Source organism: Protopterus annectens, chromosome 8.part0 (assembly GCF_019279795.1).
Source record: "Protopterus annectens isolate FY-2018-M chromosome 8.part0, PAN1.0, whole genome shotgun sequence".
Lineage (NCBI taxonomy): Eukaryota > Metazoa > Chordata > Ceratodontiformes > Protopteridae > Protopterus > Protopterus annectens.
In genome coordinates, this window is record NC_056741.1 from 1199097328 (window position 1) to 1199119255 (window position 21928).

General features: G+C 40.1%; 1 protein-coding gene across 1 annotated transcript in view; it reads left to right on the plus strand.

The window, feature by feature from the left end:
• LOC122808081 (trypsin-like) overlaps window positions 1-21928 on the plus strand; it is a 162003-nt gene that overhangs the window by 34253 nt on the left and 105822 nt on the right. Inside the window, exon 3 of the mRNA XM_044079056.1 lies at window positions 18087-18340. Within this exon, the coding sequence (XP_043934991.1) occupies window positions 18087-18340 (254 nt within the window). The remainder of the gene's footprint in view (window positions 1-18086; window positions 18341-21928) is intronic.

Genomic DNA, 21928 nt, shown 5'->3' on the forward strand with positions numbered 1-21928 from the left:
TTTGCAGACGACTGCAAACTAGGTGCCATAGTCGACACACCAGCTGACACATGCATCCTCCAGAATGGCCTCACAGAAACAGATGACTGGTGCCAGAGTCATGGCCTTAAACTAAATGCCAAAAAATGTATAGTCATCCCCTTTGGAAAAAACAAAGTACCCACAAATTACCACATAGGTGGTAATCCATTAAGTACGGAAAAAGTAATCAGAGACCTGGGGACCCAAGTTGACAGTGACCTCTCATTTGACACCCACGTCGCCAAAGTGGTTAGAAAGACCTTCTACCTTGCCCACCTTATCATGAAGGGATTAACATCCAGATCAAAGGATGTCATTGTACCCTTATATTCCTCCCTTATCAGGCCTATGATTGAGTACAATACCCCATTTGGTATATACCTCACCCGGCACCTGCAGCAGCTGGGGAGACCCCAAAAGTACCTTACCAAGAGGATCAAGGGTCTCCAGCATATGTCATATGCTGCCAGACTGAAAAGGCTCCAGCTCTATTCAGTGGCATACTGGCTGCTCAGAGGTGATCTGTGCCTTATGTACAAGGCCATGTCCAATTCAGAATTGATGGACATGCTCCACCTCAAAAAATCCAAATCCATCAGAGCCATGAGAGCTAAAGATCTAAACCTCAGCACAAATATGAATAGGACATGCTGGAGGGACAGATTCATAACCCAGAGGCTTCCCGCACTCTGGAACAGGATACCTGTCAATGTTAGGCAGAGCCTCTCACTGACTCTCTTCAAGAGAAATCTGGACAAATGGATGGGTGATCGTAGGTTTACCCCGGGGGTCATCTCTGTGTCATTGCTAGATAGAGGCACAGTAAACTAAATTTAACTTAAATTGTACACTTTTGTATCATTACATGGGGTGGCGAAAGCCACATACACTTTGGCTAGGCTTATAAATGCCCTAGGGCAGATAGCCTAGTACTATACTATGAAACTACAAGCATTACTACTGCTCAGCAATACATCACTACAAGATAGCTATTTCCACTATATGCATTGATTACACTGTAATTCTTACCGTACAGGTACTACATACACAGACATACTACATGTTATACATACTATCTTAGTAATCAGAGGTGTTATTTACTAGTGTAATACTTGTTTCCAGTTTGTCTTTCAGTGTTTTGTACTGTCCTACAGGTAGATACAGATGGTTTGAATGTGTGACAAGGCAACCTTTTATAGTTGCAGATCAGTGACATATGCTATACCGATGACCAATTGGTGTTACTAAGTAGCTAATTACATGCACATCAGCAGTGCTGCTACTGCCTTAGCCAATACCACGGCTACAGTGGGGTATAATTGAGTACTCCACTTTGGCATTGTCCCTTTGCCTTACTTGTGAGGAAGACAGTGTGGAAGTTTTGTTTGGAATCTATTGCAACAGCTGTATGGAGACGAACAGTAATATATTGTGTGTAATGCCTAGAGGAGTTGGTTTAAATGTGAGTACTACTGTTATAATTCTGAGCATTGCTACTTGTGCAGGGTTTCTCTGTGCCTAATACTTCTGCATATGTTTCAGTCTGGCCAGGTTGTTTGACCAGCTCAAGGCTGCATAGCTATGCATATAATGTTAGGGGGTTTACAGTGTGCTTACCAGACATATTTAGTTTGGTGTTACTGTGTATCATACTGTGCTAATAATCATTACTCGGTAAAACTTCCTGGTGTACAAACTTTTCAACCCTCTGAAACAGGATTAGTTCATACAAACGCTGTTACATCAGCAGCTGTTCAATTGTATAACGGCAACTATTTCACATAGGGCCATGTTAATGTGTCTGTGTCCAGGTATGTTAAGGTTTCAGCAGATGTTGTACAGCAGTTGCATAATTGGTTATGGTATGACAGTATGCATTGATGTAATTATTTTGGTTGTGGGGTAGATGTTGGTGGGTGTACATAGCACATGCAGGTGTGTAGGAACCTATTTTATACAACATCTATATGTGTGTGGGTGTTCTTTCCCTATGTGAACACCTATCCCTTAGTGGACTAATACTATGGTAATTGCAGGCTGATTCAATAAGGCACTATTAAATGCTTCCTGTATAGCATGCAGGTACTGTTAGTCCTTGAATCCTTTTGGCAATACATTGGAATGTAATAAAGATTTGAAAAATGAAAGCTGTCTGTGTAATTCTGTCATGAATATTTGCAGTCATTGCAGTTGTGTTGGTGACTGTGTCCATAGAACATATTTGTAATAGTGTATTGGCATATACTCTTCATATGTTATGTTCATTTTGTTTGGGGGGGGGTGGAATGTGTAATTGCTATGGTCCATGTTATACTCAGATATGATCACTTCATATGCTGTCTACAGACATGTATGTATGTGTTTATATATATACATGTATATATATATAAATATATAAATATATATATATATATATATATATATATAATATGTGTGTGTGTGTGTGTGTTTGTGTGTATGTATGTAGATATATACATTATTGCATACATTTATCTGTACCTCCATAGATGTGTAGTTGTTTTTAACCTATCAACATGTCTCTATGTATCTCTCTCTCTCTCTCTCTCTATATATATATATATATATATAAATATATATATATATATATATATATATATATATATATATACTTATCTTTATATGAGCGTACACCTTTAATTGGGTACATGGCGGGTTGTCCTATTTCAACACATTCCTCCCTTTTGTGTTTTAACCTGTCTGCATACACAACTGCCATAGGTACATCCCAGGTAGTTTAGTGTTAAGTTACTCTGAGGATGGAGTACATGGTTGCGGGTTCCACTCATGGAAGGTGTTATTATTTTACCTCTCAGAGTAGGCACTGGTAGGAAAAGTGTGAATAAAGCACATTTATGTGGTTGTGAGCAGGTTTGCCCGTGGTGTGCGCGATGTTAAGCAAAGGTCAAACGTGTAAAGCGCTTCTCCATTTACCGTGTTTCAGCGTGGCTTACCATCGCGCAAACACATGGTAACCTGCTTACAACTGCTTAAGAGTTCTTTAATCCACCTGCATCCAAAAGACCTTATTCTGGCCCTCAAACTAACCTAACAGCCCTTGCACCTGGGTCCATGAACACCACAGTCACTGACTTTACCACTAAGGCATCTGAGATATGTATGAATGTTACGGTGCTTAGAATATACATGGTACTACAGACATTCCTCACTACTGAAAACAAATGTGACAGTCAGTTGGTGTACATATGTCTGATTCATGTTAATGTTCATATGTTTGTGAAAGTAGGTGTTGCAATATGACATGACAGGGTGTATTATGAATGAGTAAGGTTCTTGCTTTGTGTCCTTTTTATATTGTCCCCATACTCCATGCATGCCCTTCCAGTTCACTTATTGGACATCCAACCCAGGTCCTCCTTGATGCATGATTGCATTACCCATCATTCCTCCCCCACCCCAATCTTCACATACACAACAACCACCCTTTCTATGGTGAATTAGGTTAATATTAATTGTTATAATACCAGAGCTGCATGTGTTTTGTGTACACTCCAGTGCTTCTGTGTCACAAAGTGTGTTCATAGATGTTTATATATATATGGCTATTGAGGTAACTGTATAATATATATATGTATATATATATATATATATATATATATATATATATATGTGTGTGTGTGTGTGTGTGTATATATATATATATATATATTGTGTTGGTTCACAAACTACAGTACATTACAATGTACTGTACATATGTACACAAAGCCACTGTCCCATTTGTGATCATTACAGTGAAATACATATGGTATAAGGTGTAGTCTCAATACCATGTAACGTGTACACCTCGGATGGCTTACGTGATAGGTCCCATGACTATAGTGTGCATGGTCCAGGGTTTGACACCTGCGATGCCTTACAAATGTTTTTTACTTCAGAATAAGGCTCATTTAAGCAGTTGTAAGCATGTTTAAAAGTCAATAAGAACTGCAAAACGAAAAAACGCTGCTGGATACTGTTGTCTCACCAAACAGGTTTTAATACAACACAAATATAGCACAAGTACAATTAGAAAATGAGCGCTTTCAGGCTATGGCCCTTCATCAGATAAACTCCTCAAGTAAACAGATTAATTTAAAAAACAATACAGCCAATAAAATTCTAGTAAAAAGCCCGCCTTTTCTTGAGGGCTGGCTTAAGGGGGACCACATCATTCAGCCCTGGATCCCTATGGGCTGTCATTTCCAAAATCCATTTGGATTCAATCAGTTCTGTTAACTGTTTGATGTCCCCCCCCCCGTTAGTTAATTTTATATTAGCTATAACCCTAAACTTAAAACTATGTGTTGGGTTGTCATTTATGTGCCTAAATAATGCATTATGCTCATCACGATTCCTAATACTAGACATATGCTGTAAGATTCTGACCTTCAACATGTTGTTTGTTTTCCCTATATAGAAGCTGGGACAGAGTAGGCACTCCGCTAAATACACCACATCTGTCGTCCTGCATGTCGCCCTGCCCTTAAGAAAAAATGTTTTGCCATTAACTGGATGTTTAAACATTGTCTCCTTATTAATATAAGCGCAGGCCTTGCAAGACCTGCATGGAACTGTACCCGCAGTATTCTTGAAGGATCTGCAACTATTGGCAGTTCTCTCTTTACAAAGCATGTCTTTCAAATTTTTGTTTCTCCTATAAATAAACTGGGGGCCCGTACCCACTAATTCTCTTAGACAGGTGTCACTGGTAATGATATTCCAGTTTTTGCGTATAATATCGCAAATTCCCCTGATATTATTGCCATATGTAAGCATCACCTTATGTTTACTCTGCACGGGGTGGCTAACCTGAGTATCACTCGAGACACTCTGTGTACGATTAATCCAAGGTCTGTATTTATTTTGTCTATAAGGTCTACTTCTCTCAACTATCATATCTACCATTGTCTCTTTATAACCCCTTCCTTGAAAACATTCTTTAAGTTTGGTCACTTCTCTATCAAATTGCAAGTCATCCATGCATATCCTAGACATTCTGCTAACCTGGCCTTGTACTATATTTGGGAAAGTGTATCTGGGATGCATACTGTCAAAGGACAGTAGGGTATTTTTCCAACACTCTTTTCTATATAATTTTGATGAAAAACCATCTTTCCTTTGTGTTATACTTGCATCCAAAAAATCCAAAGTGTCACGAGAACTTTTGACACTAAACCTTAGAAAAGAGGTAGTAGTGTGGAGATAATCAACAAAGCTATCCAAAGTCTCCCTTTTCCCTTTCCACAAAATAAAAATATCATCTACAAAGCGTAGATATAGACATAATTGTTGTTTCCATCTATCAACACCCAGTACACCCAGTACAAATTTCTTTTCCCAATAAGAAAGGACAAGGTTAGCATAAGTATTGGCACAAGGGGTGCCCATGGCTATCCCTTGTGCCTGTCTATACATGGATCCCACCCCCTCAAACACATTGTTTTCTAATAATGTTTAAAAGTGTTTGTGTGACATTATAGCAGTGGTTAAACACAGTTAAACAAACTTTGTAACGTATAACCTTTGCACGCAAACACGGCCACATCCGCTAACTACTCCCGGATATATACATGTCAGAGACGTAACATCTCCCTATGTGCTGACATAACACTACATTCTCTGTTGACTGCACTCTCCTGCACACATGGGTTTATATGGGTGATTCGAATGTTTATTATACAGATGATTACTACTTATATATGCAATCTGTGGTTAAGGTATACTTTTGCACATGATAAACATCCCTGCCTTTATCGGGATTGTAACCTCGAATGCACAGATACTATGCGGATGCTGTAACCATTACACTGTTGACATTAATGTTGCTTCCGCCTATTTCCTATTTAGATGATTTCTATGTGTAAGCTAGGCTAAGCAAAGGGCAGCAGCCCCAAAACTCACTGAGCTTCACGCACCCTTGAAATAACAACATATAACAAATGTATTGTGAGACAATACATTACATTCCTAACTACATTAGGCATAGCCCCTCACTGACACATTTCAAGGGAAACTTTGTTGTGTGAATGGGTAACAGTCTATACACCCCTGGGATCATGTGTACCAGAACCGTACAGCCAGGGGGTGGGGGAGCCTGTCCAGTTTGATAGCTGCAAGACCTGTTGGGGGAATTGAATGGTATTGAATTGCCACATTAACATGCCCTCTTTATATCACTAAGTGCCCCTATCACCCTCCACAACCCCAGTCTTCAACAGCTTCCAGCAACTCTGCCTGGAATTGCTTCATTGGCTATACTTGACAGAGGCTCAGTTACTTCATCAATGGTGCGGGGAAGGCCAACACACTTTTGATATGCTTCTAATTGCCCCTGGGCAGATAGGTGGTAGGCTATCTGTGAACCTCTAATGTGCAGGCCATCACAGCCATAATATGTGAATAAACAGTTCTTCAGATTACAGTATACACTGTGAACTTACCATGTAGTCAGGAAACAGTTGAGTACAGTAAGTACATACAGAACACTGATACTTAGTCACTCCAAAAGCCTATCTTGGAAGCTAGAAGACTTGTATAAGTTTAAGGCTTTCTATTGCTTACAAGTAGGTTACCTACAGGGGAGATGTAAAACAAGCACAGATGGGAACATGCATACAATGATACCATACCGGCCTGTGTGTCAGCCTTAGGCTTTGGAATACTGGCCAAGGCTATTGGCGCCCCATGGTGCCTTTTTTAGGAGAGTCTCAAAGGTGAATACCAGCTCCATAAACGGCACAATAGCAGATTCAATGAGGATTATGCTACTCAGCACTAGGGGTTGTGATCACAACATGCATGCAGTCACAACACTCCTCAGGATGGACAACATCAACACCTGTACATTAACTGAAATCTGTCTTAAGGCTCCTGAGAGCACACCAGCACTACCAGACTACACCCCATACCACACATTTCAGCCACAGAACATATACTGACAGACATGGAGGGGCTGTATCCATATTCATCAGGGATACCTACACCTCCAGGTTAGTGGGGCAGCATGATACCTCTGTGATCATCCATGTGCAGCTAATATCAGCCACAACTGCAATGTGGAATATGGCCTGCTACAAATCACAGTGGAGAACATGACAGTCCTAACGCATACCCTGGCATTGGTCAATGTCAACTACCATACCATTAACTGGGAAACGTACTCTGGTACTCACTTCCAGGACCAGCACTTCCTGGATTGTGTTACCTACAGGTGAGATGTAAAACAAGCACAGATGGGGCACATGCATGCAATGATACCATACCAGCCTATGTGTCAGCCTTACGCTTTGGAATACTGGCCAAGGCTATTGGCACCCCCATGGTGCCTTATTTAGGAGAGTCTCAAAGGTAAATACCAGCTCCGTAAACAGCACAATAGCAGATTCGAGCACAAGTCTCTTTTCTCCTTTATCTGTTTAAAAACTTTCATTTTGTGGCTTTCTGTAGTGTTTACTGTCTAAAGAGTGTAGGCTAATAGCTTTAGTATTGGTCCCCACACTCTCTCCCTCCCTGTTGATGTCTTGTTGTTATATTTGGTGGCTTTGCAGTTGCCCGCCCCTACTGTAAATTTGATCTGGGACACTCCTCCCAGTCTAGTGTCATTAGCTCATTCTACCTAATACAGAGAGAACATCTGAGAAGGCCTTCTGTTCCTCCTTTCTCCCTTTCAAAAAAAAAAAAAAGAATTGCCTGAATCTCTTTGTGCTCTGACTGTGCTTCTCAAACATTTTGGAAATATAGAGTATATTTTAGAGAATTTATTATAACTGTATTTCCCTTAATATTGCTACAACTCAAGTACTCTAGGTTGCACTGCATCTGAATTGTTTGTGTGTTTTAACTGCTTTTCTGTATATATAGACATCTCTGTATATGTAGACTAGCTACTTATTCTGCTGTATTACTGCCTCTTAAATCGTTTTTCAGTTGTGGACTTGCCTTACTTCATTTAAAAATTTTTAAATTGCTAATTTTGTAGAGTTTTAATTGCATTTACTGTTTTGGACTACACACTCAAGTGTGTTAGCCTTTTCAGGTTTATTTACTGTATTATTGCATTGTTTAGCCTGTTTTAACAAAAAAAATACTATTGTTTGCTCGTTTCCCACCTTTCCTAGCCAGTCCAGATCCCAGGCTTTGCTTGTCTCAGGACTTTATTTTCTGTGTTCAGAGCTATCCAGACCTTGCTGTAGTAGAGTGAAGTCCTACTGCTTACCAGTGAGAGTGGTGAGCATTGTACTGCCTATCTGACACTAGAGGAGTGGTTTCCAGCTCTGAAATTGTAATTTTATTAGCCTTTTGGGGCTGATTTCTATCCCTTCAACTTTATGGCTTAAAAATGCATGTGTTTGCACATTTTTCACATCGTGCAGCACTGCAAGGCTACAGTTAAACTATTCCAGGTGCCAGAAAGTCTGCTCTTCAAATTTTGCCTTAGAATTTGCTGGTTTCTCAGTAGTAGCTTTAAAATCTGAACCCCTGTGACTAGCACTGCCTCTAAAACTTGCTAGAAAGCACTAGGAAGCCTGAAACTGATACAAGCACTCAACTCTCCTTGTCAATAAGGAGAAATTAATCGGAGGCACTAAACAGCCTTTAATTGCAAAATACCTTGCAAAGGTAAGGGAAAACAGCTCTTATACTTTACAAAAAAGCACCTAAACAGGCATGTCCAAGGGTCAGCTTCTGGTGATTTCTCCTGTATACCTGGTGAATCTGGGCATACTGGGGCAATGCAGCAACCGCCTCATGTACACAGACAACCCTCTCCTCCTATCACCCAACACTACAACCTACGAGAGATGCACTTACATAGCCAAACTGGAAGCAAAGCTCTCAACGGCCAAGATTGGGATAGACAGTCAAGAGGAGAAGTTTAACACCTGCACTACACCTCAAGCAACTCATAGCCCTTCAAAACCCACACCATCAACACCCACACATAGCAACACTAAACTCACATATGTGGAGGCCCTTAGCATTAACCTGCCCAAGCAACAAGGACCTCCAAAGCTGAAACACAAACAAACACCAGTCACAACCAAAGTGACACATAGCTCACAACACCAGTGTGTCACCCAACAACAGCCCCAAGGGCAAGACAATGTACCCAACACTTTAGTCATAGGTGACTCTATAGTCAGGCACACTGATGTCCCACTCACCAGGCTGAACAAGGAGAAAATTACAGTCAGCTGCCTGTCGGGTGCCAAGATCCACCGCATAATGCATGCACTCAAGTCACTCCACAACAAGTACAAATACAACTCTGTCATTGTCCATCCTGGAGTGAATGACTTGAGACGTACCTCCCTGGACTACATGAAAAGAGACATGGAAGAGCTCTCGGATCATGTGGCCCAGGCAGGTATGACCCTAGCCCTGAGTAGCACCCTGCCTTCACCCAGAATGATACCACAGTATAAGGACAAAATGATTGACTTCAACAATTGGCTAAGCTTCTGGTGTCATTCAAAGGGGATCCATATCTGTCTGCCTGGGAAGACATGATCAACAAACCACAATGCTTTGCCAGAGATGGTCTGCACCTGTCACCCCTGGGATTCAGGTTACTGGCTAAAGCTCTTGCCACCCCTATAATGACTTTTTTAGGCAAGGTTCAAAGGACAAAACCACCACCATAACAGATACAAGCATGCAAAATCTGAAGATAATGCTACTCAATACTAAAAGTTTAAACCTCAAAATGCACTCTCTCGAGGCACTCCTAAAAATGGAGAACATTGATATCTGTGCAGTAACTGAGACGTGGTTCAAGGTTACAGAGAGTACCCCTGCAATACCAGGCTACAACTCTTACCACACCTTTCGGCCACAAAACCAAGACCGAAACACTAAAGGTGGAGGAGTGTCCATATTCCCCAAGGATATTCACACCTCCAGGGTAGTTGCCAAACACAATGCATCTGAAATTCTCCAGGTGCAACTAACACTAGGTAAGACTGCAATCCAAATTGTAGCTAGCTACAGATCCCCCACCATGCCCCAAGATTCTCACTACACCTTTCTAAACATACTGGAAAATATTAACATACAACCAAACACCTTAATACTGGGTGATTTCAACTACCCTGCCATTAACTGGGAAAACTACTCAGGTACCTACTCCTTTTCTCAACGGTTCTTGGAATTCATACATTCCAGTGCCCTGGATCAACTATTCCATTGTCCCACCAGGGGCTCCAATATCCTAGACCTAGTCATTACCAACATGGGAGACAGATGCTCCACACCAGTGGTCACACCCTCATTGGTCAGGTCTGACCATAAGCAAATCACCCTTGACATCCACATCCCACCCCCACCCCCCAGTAAGGAAACCTCCTTAAAAAATTTCTCCAAAGCCAACTTCATGCTAGTGAAGTCAGAAGTGACAAACTTCATAACACCCATGCAGACAGGATCTGAAAGTTCGATTGCAGAATCCTACACTAAGGCACTGTACGAGCACATCCACTCATGCATGAATCATGCCATCCCAAATAGAACCAAGATGCTCTCCTCTACAAAAAGGAAGCCAATCTGGTGGTCTCCTGCTATAAACAAACTATACAACAGAAGGAAGAAACTGTTGCAGAAAAGAGGAAAATCCCAGGATGCAAAAAACTCCCATCACCAGCCTCAGTAACAAGCTGAGATCCCTCATAAAATCCACAAAAGCTAGTTACGAAAATAAAATTGCCAAAGATTCCAGAGACAACCACAAGGCATTCTATAGTTATGTCAAGAATCTAAATGGCAATGCTCAGATCTGCTCTGAGCTACAACAGAATGGCATTAAATATACTTATCCCAAGGATATTGTCAATATCCTTGCAGATTGATTTAGTGCCAACTTCACCCCCCTCTCACCCCCTAAAGGGCCCATCTCAATACCAAAAGATTGCCAAATTCTGGTAATCATGACCACACAAGTAGAAACTGCACTCTCCAAAGCTAAGAATACAGCATCCATGGGACCAGATGACATCCCAGGCTATGTACTACATGAACTACAAAATGAACTGGCACCTCACCTAAGTGTCATGTTTAATCATAGCCTCACCTCAGGCTTCGTGCCCACTGAGTGGCGCACAGCTACAGTTATCCCACTCCACAAGGAGGGATCCACCTTGGATCCCGGGAACTACTGTCCCATCAGTCTGATGAGCCTGATCTGCAAGGGCATGGAACGCATTATCATGGAACTTATAAACAAAGACATTGGCAACCTTCAAACACTGGACCCCACCCAGTTTGGGTTTGTGAAGGGCCGATCTTGTCTCCTGAACCTGATTGACTTCTTTGAATCAGTCTCCAGAGCCATGGACAAGGGTAAGGTGGTCCACACATCCTATCTAGACCTTGCCAAGGCCTTTGACACCATTCCCCACTCTGGAATCATAGATAAACTTACTAAGTTGGGCATTAATCCCTATGTCACCCAATGGGTTGCTAAATGGCTTACTGACAGAACCCACACTGTAAAAGTAGCCGACTCCAAATCCAGCTCCAGACAAGTGACAAGTGGAGTACCTCAGGGTTCAGTCCTGGGGCCGCTCTTGTTTGGCATCTACTTCTCTGAAGTACAGGTCAACACTAAGGGACTCTGGCTAACAAAGATTGCAGATGACTGCAAACTGGGAGCCATTATTGAATCCCCAAATTATGTGGATACTCTACAAAAGGGCCTTACAGAAACAGATGCTTGGTGCCAGAGCCATGGGCTCAAGCTCAATGCCAAGAAACGTATTGTTATCCCCTTTGGGAAAAAAACATGTATCCATGAATTACCATATAGGTGGCAGTACACTAAACACAGAAAGTGTGATAAGAGACTTAGGGACACAGGTGGGCAGTGGTCTCACCTTCGATAACCACATCGCCACAACAGTCAGGAAATCCTTCTATGTGGCACACCTCATCATGAAGGGCTTTTCATCCAGAAAAAAGGAGGTCATTGTCCCACTGTACTCATCCCTCATTAGACACATTATAGAATACAACACCCCATTTGGTATGTACCTCTCAAGACATCTGCAACAACTGGAAAGGCTTCAGAAATACCTCACTAAAAGAATCACAGGCCTAAAGCAGATGTCCTACGCTGACCGCCTTAAAAAACTCCAGCTATACTCTGTCGCATATCGTCTACTCAGAGGCAATCTCTGCTTAACATACAAGGCCATGTCAAACCCAGAGCTGTTGGACATGCTACACTTAAAGAAATCCCAATCCCTCAGAGCTACATGCTCCAGGGATCTAAACCTTGTCATCACAATAAACAAAACATGCTGGAGGGATAGGTTCCTGACCCAGAGACTCCCCAGACTTTGGAATAGATTGCCCATACATGTCAAGCAGAGTGCCTCTTTGGACCTCTTCAAGAGGAACCTTGACGATTGGATGGGAGAAAGGAAATTCACCCCAGGGATCACGTCAGTCGCCCTGCTAGACAGGGGTCCAGGAAAGTAAATAATGTGGGAAGAAATAGCCAGGGAATTGTTATGGCTAGACTTGTACAGGCCCTAGGGCTGATAGCCTAGTACCAACCTATGAACCTATGAACTTAGCACATGGACAAAGTTAGTTCCACTGTTACCATCCTACTTGTGGTTGGAGATGCAGGAGGTTTGCTCACCTTTGGGCAGCTTGATATGACAACACTACATACTATGGGGGGGGGGTTCAGCTGCTGTTTCCTGTCACATTTGTTATGACTGCTTTATTGTGACCATGTTCATTCTTCATGGATATATATATATATATATATATATATATATATATATATATATATATATATATATATCTGTCTGTACATACATACACATGCATATACACCTACATGCTTATTTAAATTTCTCTTACTGTTGAATGACCGCCACTTACTGTTGCGCATACCCGCTTATGTATGCTTTAAAGTGCCTTAATCACCCTATATCTGACTGCCATTATTCTGGGCATCATATAAAATTAACTACCCTTGCATGGCTTGGACCCGGGAACAGGAACATCATAGTCACTGGTTTTACCACTAAACCATCCGTGATACATTCTGTATGGATGGTAATTAGGATATATGACTTTACTACAGGCATTCCATAGTACTGGCAACAAATGTGACAATCGGTTGGTGTACATATGTATAGAACATGTTACTGTTCATATGTTTTTGAGAGGCATATATATACATTTGCAAGTATACATATTTATGAATAGGACACATACCTGACAACTACTTATATGCATGTATGTGTGATGTGTAGCTATGCAAATATAAGTATGAACATTTATAGATACATATCTGGAGTTATACATGGCCATGTATATGAACAACTGCATATGGGAGGTATCTGTACCGTTTGCATACAGGGGTTGTGTGCATCATTACGACGAGGAACCTGGATGGGGAATACAATTTGTGGACATGTACTATTTGGAAGATGGCTATGGGGAAGCTTCATGGGAACATGTGAAAGGTTTATATTCCCGATAATGCATGGGGAGAGACATGTATCACGGTCAAGTGTTTAATCCCGGGTCATAGGGTCTGCTGGACCGGGTGAAGGCTGTGCAGGGTTGTGAACAAGTTCTGCTAGGCTTGTGCCCGGATGTCAATGGGGGGATATCGTGTTATGCTACAAAGTCTAATCTTGAGAACAGACACTTATCCCATGAGGGATGTCCAAAAACTGTGGACGATGAACCCCATTATTCTGGCCATTTGAAAATGTGGTAGGGTTATGCATGCATGGGATACCTAGTTTGCAAGCCTGAGACTGCCTAGGGTGAGACTGCCTACTAAATGTGGGTAGGGGGCACTATGTGCAGATATGGCTGCACCAAGCTAGCAGCCCGAGTATGGGTGGTTTTGGTGGATGTTCAGCAAGGGGGGGTGTGCTGTGGAGGGGATGATGGGTATTCAATTATGTATACAGGTGTGTTGGGGTTGGATGGCCCAGTTCAGGCCAGACCATTATGTGGGTGTGAGCCAGTAACGTTTCTGTACATGTATATCGCACATTTTAATGTTCTTATGTTTGTGGGATTGTGTTCTGCAGTATGGCCTGTCAGGGTGTATTGCAGATGTGAATGTATGTTCTTTTGTTTCCTTTCTGATTCATCCACTGCTCCCTCGTACACCTCCAGTTCACTTATTGCACATCCGACCTAGTCTCCCCTTGGCGAATTATTACATTACCCATCACCCCACCCCCATATTCCACAAGCATGCCATCCATCCCTTCTCTGGTTGATGGCCCATGGCACAGACAGCAGTACACATGGCGTACTCTACATATCTCTGGTGCCAATATGGTTGTGAGGACACCCCTAGCGTATTTGATCTTCCACATGCTGTACTTCACGCACATAGGTACACGCAAATACTTATCTTTCATGACATGGTAGATAGACCCGGGTAATACCCATTCATCTTTGGGCCATCCAGACAAGGATGACTTGGACCATGAATGGGCAGATATTGAGCGAATGCTCTGACCATTGGTACGGTTGCCACCTTTTCAAATGGCCAAAGTGGGACATGTTCGGGACACACATCAGATTTTGCAGGCTGACACATACCCACGGTCAGTACAAAGGATAGAACTTTACTTTTTAGCCTAAATAAAAGCTTATTCTTGTAGCTGTTTAGTTGCTTATTCTGTTTCATGTAACATTTAGGTATTTTAGATAAAGAAATAACTATTTTATGCAACTATTACATAAAATATGGGACATAATTATGTCATACAATCGCAGGACATTTGCCATTTGTAATATTTTTGGTAAGGACACAACTGCTCAGGGAGGGACTGTCCCTCACAAAGTGGGACAGGTGGTAACCCTAACCATTGGGCTAGGCTTAGCAAAGGGCAGCGGTGCACAAACATGCTGCGTTTCGCTTCCACTTGGTATAACAATCAACACTACAATGAAATACGGGTACGGGGTTTTAAATGTCATTTGTTCGAGGGACGTGGGCTCAATATTCTGCTACTTGCTTTTGTGTTTACTTTTTATTTTGGTGTTCACAGAACTGTCTTGTATGCTTTGTATACATTTCAGTATCCGACACTGACAGCAGTGATTACTATTAGAGGCAGGCTGTACTAGTCAGGATTTTAGGTTGCACGTCTGCAGTCGACATGTTCACTTCTCCTTGCAGCGCTTAGACATGCCCCTGCACTCGCACATGTTTTCGATGCACGTGGACATTGCAGCAGCGTGCCTTCATTAATATGCATATGGTGCTGCTGCGCCATCTCTACGCCACACGGTCGGCGCAAGGCTAATGCCATCCTTGCACCGAACTTCATGAATCCCGGGGTAAAACTTTCCATAAAAAATCTGCTATTTTCAAGTTTAATCAGCATTTTTACAGCATCAGGAATATTATTGAAAATAACTGGAACATTTTTAGAATTGATGCAGAACAGGCACAGTTGTTAGGCCCTGTTCCCAACATAGTATATAAAAAGGAATGTAGCATCAAAAATATGTTGGAAAAGCAGAAATGTGAGCCTGATATAGGGGCAGGGATGGTTAAATGCTGCTATTGCCTACAATGCCAATATATCATTGAAGCCAAGGAGATTTGTATTCCCAATTATGGGAGGCACAATATATGAGGGAAAGTCTCCTGCAGCAGTGAAGGATTGGTGTACCTCTCCCTATGTACCCGATGTCTGAGTTTTTACATTGCTAAAACTAAAAATGTTTTTAGAAGTAGAATTTACTAACACTACTATGACATCAGTAGGAAAGATGTTAAAAATGCATTAGCAAGACATATAGTAACCAATGAAGGACATGGGTTCAGATTCATTATTACTGAGCAGGGTAGGATGGGTGAAAGAGGTGGGCCACTCAACTATTACCTAGAAATGGCTGAACTTAGATGGGTAAATTAGGATGAATGCATCTGAAGCACCGGGTCTTAATAGTGCAGTATCCATCATGTCTGTTCTCAGGCTCAAGGCACAATTTCTTATATGACAGTCATCGATACCTACTATTAGGGTAGGATGCTAAAAAACAACAAATACATATATACTTTCATATGCATAAATATTGACATTTGTTGCTTTGATTATTTTTAACTTATTATAGGATATATGTAATTGTCAAGTATATTTTATATGTTTTTAATCACATTTTTTTACTGTGAGTGCAATATATATATATATATATATATATATATATGTGTGTGTGTGTGTGTGTGTGTGTGTTGCTCTTTAAATGTTTCTATGTTCTTTCAGGACATTATTTTATTAATTAGTTAATGATGACTAATTTGTTGGAATAGCATATATAAAGCTTTGGGTAATATGCTGTGTTATTCTGAAGAAGTTTCTATTCAAGAGCAAAAACGCTCAATAAACGTTTGTGTGGATTGGATCCTGGTCTCCTGCTTTTTGGATATTACAGTTTGTGTAAAGTCCTGTTTTCATTGATTTAATTTGGCATAAGGCCTGTCTATAAACAAACTTACAGCAGGGACCACATTCCAAAAGACCTGCTTCCAGTGCAAATGACTTACTCCAGTGTAATGTTCCAGAGTAAGACACTTACACTGAGAGAAAGTTGTTTGGAATCAGGTCCATTGATTATTAGAATTATTGTTTCAGCAGGGAAAAAATGTGAAAAACTATGTACCTTAGAACATCACAAAAACTGTTTGTTTTTAGTTGTTATTGTCAAATACTTTGCTGGATGTTCAAGCTAAAGTTAGATATAGTATTTTTGATCAAAGAAGAATAAAGGTGACTTCTTAAAAAAGGTGATTTAAATAGTGTGTTATTTTTACTTACAGTTTTCTCTGGCAACAAAAACAGCGTTTTCCTAAAATCATTTTTTGTTTAGTATGTCTCAAACATACATGAATCTCACAGTGGCTTTTCACAGTTTCTACTAGATGCACAAAAATAGAAACATTTCTATCTTAATATAGATTTGCAAATAACAGATAATAGACCCAGTGAGGAAAAGCGAGTTCTTAAATGATGATTTTGAAAATGTAGTACTTTATTAGCATATGACCTTCAGAAATTTGACCAACAACATTTTACACTTTATAACCTTACTTTTTAGTAACAGCAATGCTGTGCATTGTCATGTTCATTTCTGTTTAACATATTCAATATGATCTAAGTATATTGAATAACAATAATATATTTTGTGCCTCTTAATATGCTCATGGTATAACTTTATAACAGCAATATTGTCTCCATAATATATTGTTGCATGTCATATTTAAAAATGCAAACTTCTGCTTTGTGGAGTAGATAAATGAAGCTTTACTGCAACCCAGATTCCTGAGATTGATTAGCCGCTCATGTTCTGGAGGACCTATGTGGGGGATGGCTGACACTGGCTCACCCAGCCTGAGAGAAGGAAGGAAACCCAGTCCTGTGCTGTTATGACACATGCTAGAGAAAGAGGTATATGGCATGTAAGCACTGTGGGGAGGAGACAAGTGCATGGCTCTGCCAAGTTGTTTTTGAATGGTGGCCTTCTTGAGTCATTGGTAGGAAAAACACACGCTCATGGGAAAAGGTGAATCAGGCCATCTCATCAGCTACTGGGGGATGACGTTGGGTGCAAAATGAAAAAAATAAATCGTGGAACAGATTCCAAAGGAGTTGTCAGTGCAAGTCTGCCCTGATTCCAAAGGACTTGTCAGTATAAATGGTCTGACAGCAAGTCTTTTGGAATCAGGCCCCGTGCCTACCTGGCTGATGGCCATGTTATAAATGAGTCGTGTGATGGGCAATGAATGGATGATATTGAAAGGACTAGCTAGATGGATAGCAGGCACAAAAGATGGGAAAAGAAGGTTAGAAAATAAGGTACAATTTTCACATGTTGATGCTTTCAAGCAGGATAATCACAAAATTGGATAATTCATTAAGCATATTCTTAAATGTCTGAAAGCAAAGAGCTGTGATAATGTCTGATTTGTATTTGCAATAATATTTGCTTTTTTAAAAATGAATAAATATATAAATTCATAATACATAATAAGTACAAGATTCTGTATTGTTTAGTCGGCTCCAGGTTCGACTTGGAGAACAAAACACAGACGCATCAGAAGGAACTGTACAATCCATCAACACTCAAAGAATTATCAGGCACCCTGGCTATAACTCTATGACACTTGATAATAACATCATGCTGATTAAACTGGCATCTCCTGCTATCCTTAATGCTTATGTTCAACCTGTTTCTCTGCCATCTGCATGCCCTGTTGAAGGAACGTACTGTCTTATATCTGGATGGCGAAAACCTCAAAACACTGGCAGTAAGTGAAAATATATAACTCTATTATATTACAAATGAATTAATTTTCTTAATGTTATAATATTGCAATGTTTCTGATATATATACCAGCATTATCGAATGATAAGTACATTAAATCAAATACTCAGTACACAAAGCAGATACAGGCACAGTGTATAAGTAAAAGTGCGAGAGTACATCCAGCAAATAAAAGGATATTTTGCTAGCACTGTATTGTATAAATTACTATCCATTCAAAATATAATGCAGTGATATGAAAGTTATATTACTGATGGAACACAGAATGGAGGAAGACATAATATTAGAGAATTTAATATGATATACAGATTGTGCAAAATCCCTCAGCCAGAGAAAAAGAGGAACAATAGGGTGCACTAAAATATAAATAAATAATTAAAACAATTCTCAGGTACCTCACAAGACGAATTGGGCACAATCTCTGGGTATGTGGAAATGTACGGAATCTAAAGAAGCTGACAAATGTAAAGCTAGGAGAAATTTGAGAAATATGTTATTTATACAAATGATGTATAAGTAACAGCACGGGATACTATTGCTTTCTTGTAAAAAATAACCACTATGTATACTCTGTACCAATAAATATACATCATGCAATAAAAGCTGGTTGCTTCCATTATGCCACTCAGCTGTGTAACTGTACTTCTTTTTCATAGGTTCATGTCGATAAGATCTACATAAATAACTTAGAAAAAAGAAAGCAATTTAGCAGTCAAGATAAGCCAGATTAAGTGCCTTGCTGCTTGTGCACATGCATTATATGTATCATTTACAGTTTAATTAATTGATTATTTACTGTTTGTTACTTATGAGTTTGCTCCCACTATGCCTATGGTCTGTTTTCTGGTGCAGACTAATGGAGAGATCTACACTGATAATTAAACATGTGAATAGCAAATAGACTACTACACTTTATTCACCTGGCTGTGTTCCCATCAAGTGTACATAAACAAAGTGTGACATGAAGTAAGTTATCTAACAAGTTGTAATTATGATTATAAATCCTAATGCTATGCATGGATAGCTAACTGGTTATCTGACAGAATCCAAATGGTTAGAGTCACCTGTGCCACTTTTGAAAGTAAAAGAGTTGGTGGTGGTTTACCACAGAGGTCAGTGTTGGTCCCTCTGCTATTTGGTATCTGTTTCTCAGACATTCAAGCAAACACTCTTGGCCTATGGTAATCTGACTTTATTTAATCTTCCACAGACTCACAATTGCTCTAACATGACTTAGAACAGGTTACTAACAGGTGCAAGGACAACAATTTCAAATTAAATGTGAATAAATGTAGTAGAGTTCATTTTGGAAAACAAGGCATTTTTGCCTGCCATATATGAGATGTGCTCACTCTTGTTGACACTTACTTATCTTTGGGCAGTCATGTTTCCTCAGATGTTTGGCACTCCATGTGCCAATAGCTATGTAAATGTTGTGATGGCACAGTGAGAGGACGGATAGGTTTTGAATAATAACTTCTTCTTCTTTGTCTTTCAGCTTTTTCCCGGTAAGGGGTCGCCACAGCAAAACTCTGGTCCGCTAATGATTGGCAGTAGATTTTTACGAAATGCTGAGATGCCAGCTCGACGCCCAACCTAAAACGAAGGCATGCCCATTTGCACACGCATGTCTTTCGAATGTTACCCAACTGCAGTAAGGACATGCAGACTCCACACAGAAGGCACTCCCAAGCCAAGTCGAGAATCGAACGGGAGAACCTCTTGCCGTGAGGTAACAATGCTACCGCTGTACCACCGTGGAAATGTTTTGAATAATAACATGTTTTCTAAATATGGGAAATACTATATGTGTTTTGTGGATGATATTTCTTTGCTCTGGGGTGGCAGTTTGGATGAGCATGAAAGTGCTAATCAATGGATTTTACTGTTTTATACAATATTTTTATGTCTTTTGCTTATTAAACTTCTGGTTTTAATGCACTATCTATGGCTGTGGTTGTCAGACCGTTCTTTTTCTTTTTGTTATCTTTAGACGTTTTGACACCTTTCTGTCTTGTGTAATTACCAAAGGCATCTAGTCTATTTCAAAAAAGGCCAGGGCCATGACATAGAGGATTAAATCCCTAACTATGACCCAGGCACTCCAAACTCCATTAGCAACTCTGGCATCTGAGATCCCAGTAGGGAAAGATGGGCACATCCATCCATGTAAGGGAGGGCATTTACCTGGATGCTCCTCATGCCTGATCCCTGGTAGAGACTAAGGATAAAGAAGAAGATGGTGTTCTTAAAAGGGAAAGATGGAGGACATTGACTGAATTACTGCAGAGGTGGGGCAATGCATCAGTATGTCCCCAGTGCATACCCACTCATCAGATGTTAACAGGCAAGCATGAGAGGAAAACAGAACTAGGGCATAAAGTAGGGAAACACCCATGGCAGCAATATAATGTGGTTCCAGAATGTCTCACTCTTTTTACTGGTACCAATACAAATTAGAGTCTGGGAAAGTTAAGAGGGGTAGGTGGATACAATAATCGAGGAGAGGCACCCTGGTCTACTGATGGTCAGCTGCAAAGGAGAAAAAATAATCTAAAAAAGTTTCCTCTAGGCCAAAGACATCTAAATTCCCCTTAGCTCATATTTCATTAGACCCATTATTGAATAATTAAGGTGCCTTTTGGCATGCATTTGTCTAAATATATCACTCAACTTTAGAGACATCAGAGATTCCAAGCTAAAAAGATCAACGGGCCTCAACAATCTTAGTTATCAGGACAGATTATCAGCACTCTTTCTGTACCTGGTTTCTTATAGACTCTTTTGTGGCGGTATGTGCGTAGTCTTTAACCGAAAACATTGAAGGAGAAACTTGCATACTAATTCACTGTAGCTTGGAAGTGTATTCCAAATAAATTGAGGAAGGAGATATAGAAAATGCAAAGCTTACAGGGAATTTAAAAATTTCTGTCAAGCTAAAACAGAAAGTTAGAGAAAACTGGAGCATTCCAAGCACCATATCAGTGATAAAAAGGAAAAACATAAGAATAATACAGATTATAGCAGAGATGTTAAAGGGAGAAACAGTTGACTTCATGTCTTGTGCATCACTAAGGCACATCAGGGTGGATGCAAGTGAAGGAAGAAGACGTTGATGTGTAGTTGCCATTTCTATTGTTGCTATGACAAGTAAAGTTAATTGACCTACTTATTTTCTCTAGGGTCAGAAAAGTGATACCATGTGATTAACATTGCAGGACTGGGGAAATAGTGTATATAACTATACATAGTATAACTAACTATGTAAGCTATGTTATGTTATGTTTTGTTATCATGATGCTGCTATCTTGTTTGTGGTGGACTAGTCTATGAAAAGTTATTAATTTACCTAACTTAAAATAGGGACAATATTCCTGCAGTAAGTGTTAAGCAGGAAGTTTAGAATAAGTAGCTTATTTTTTCTCTTTGTTTATCCTGTTTGTTATTTGTTGCCTTTTATTATATATATATATATATATATATATATATATATATATATATATATATATATATATATATATATATATATATATCTATATCTATATATATATATATATATATATATATATAT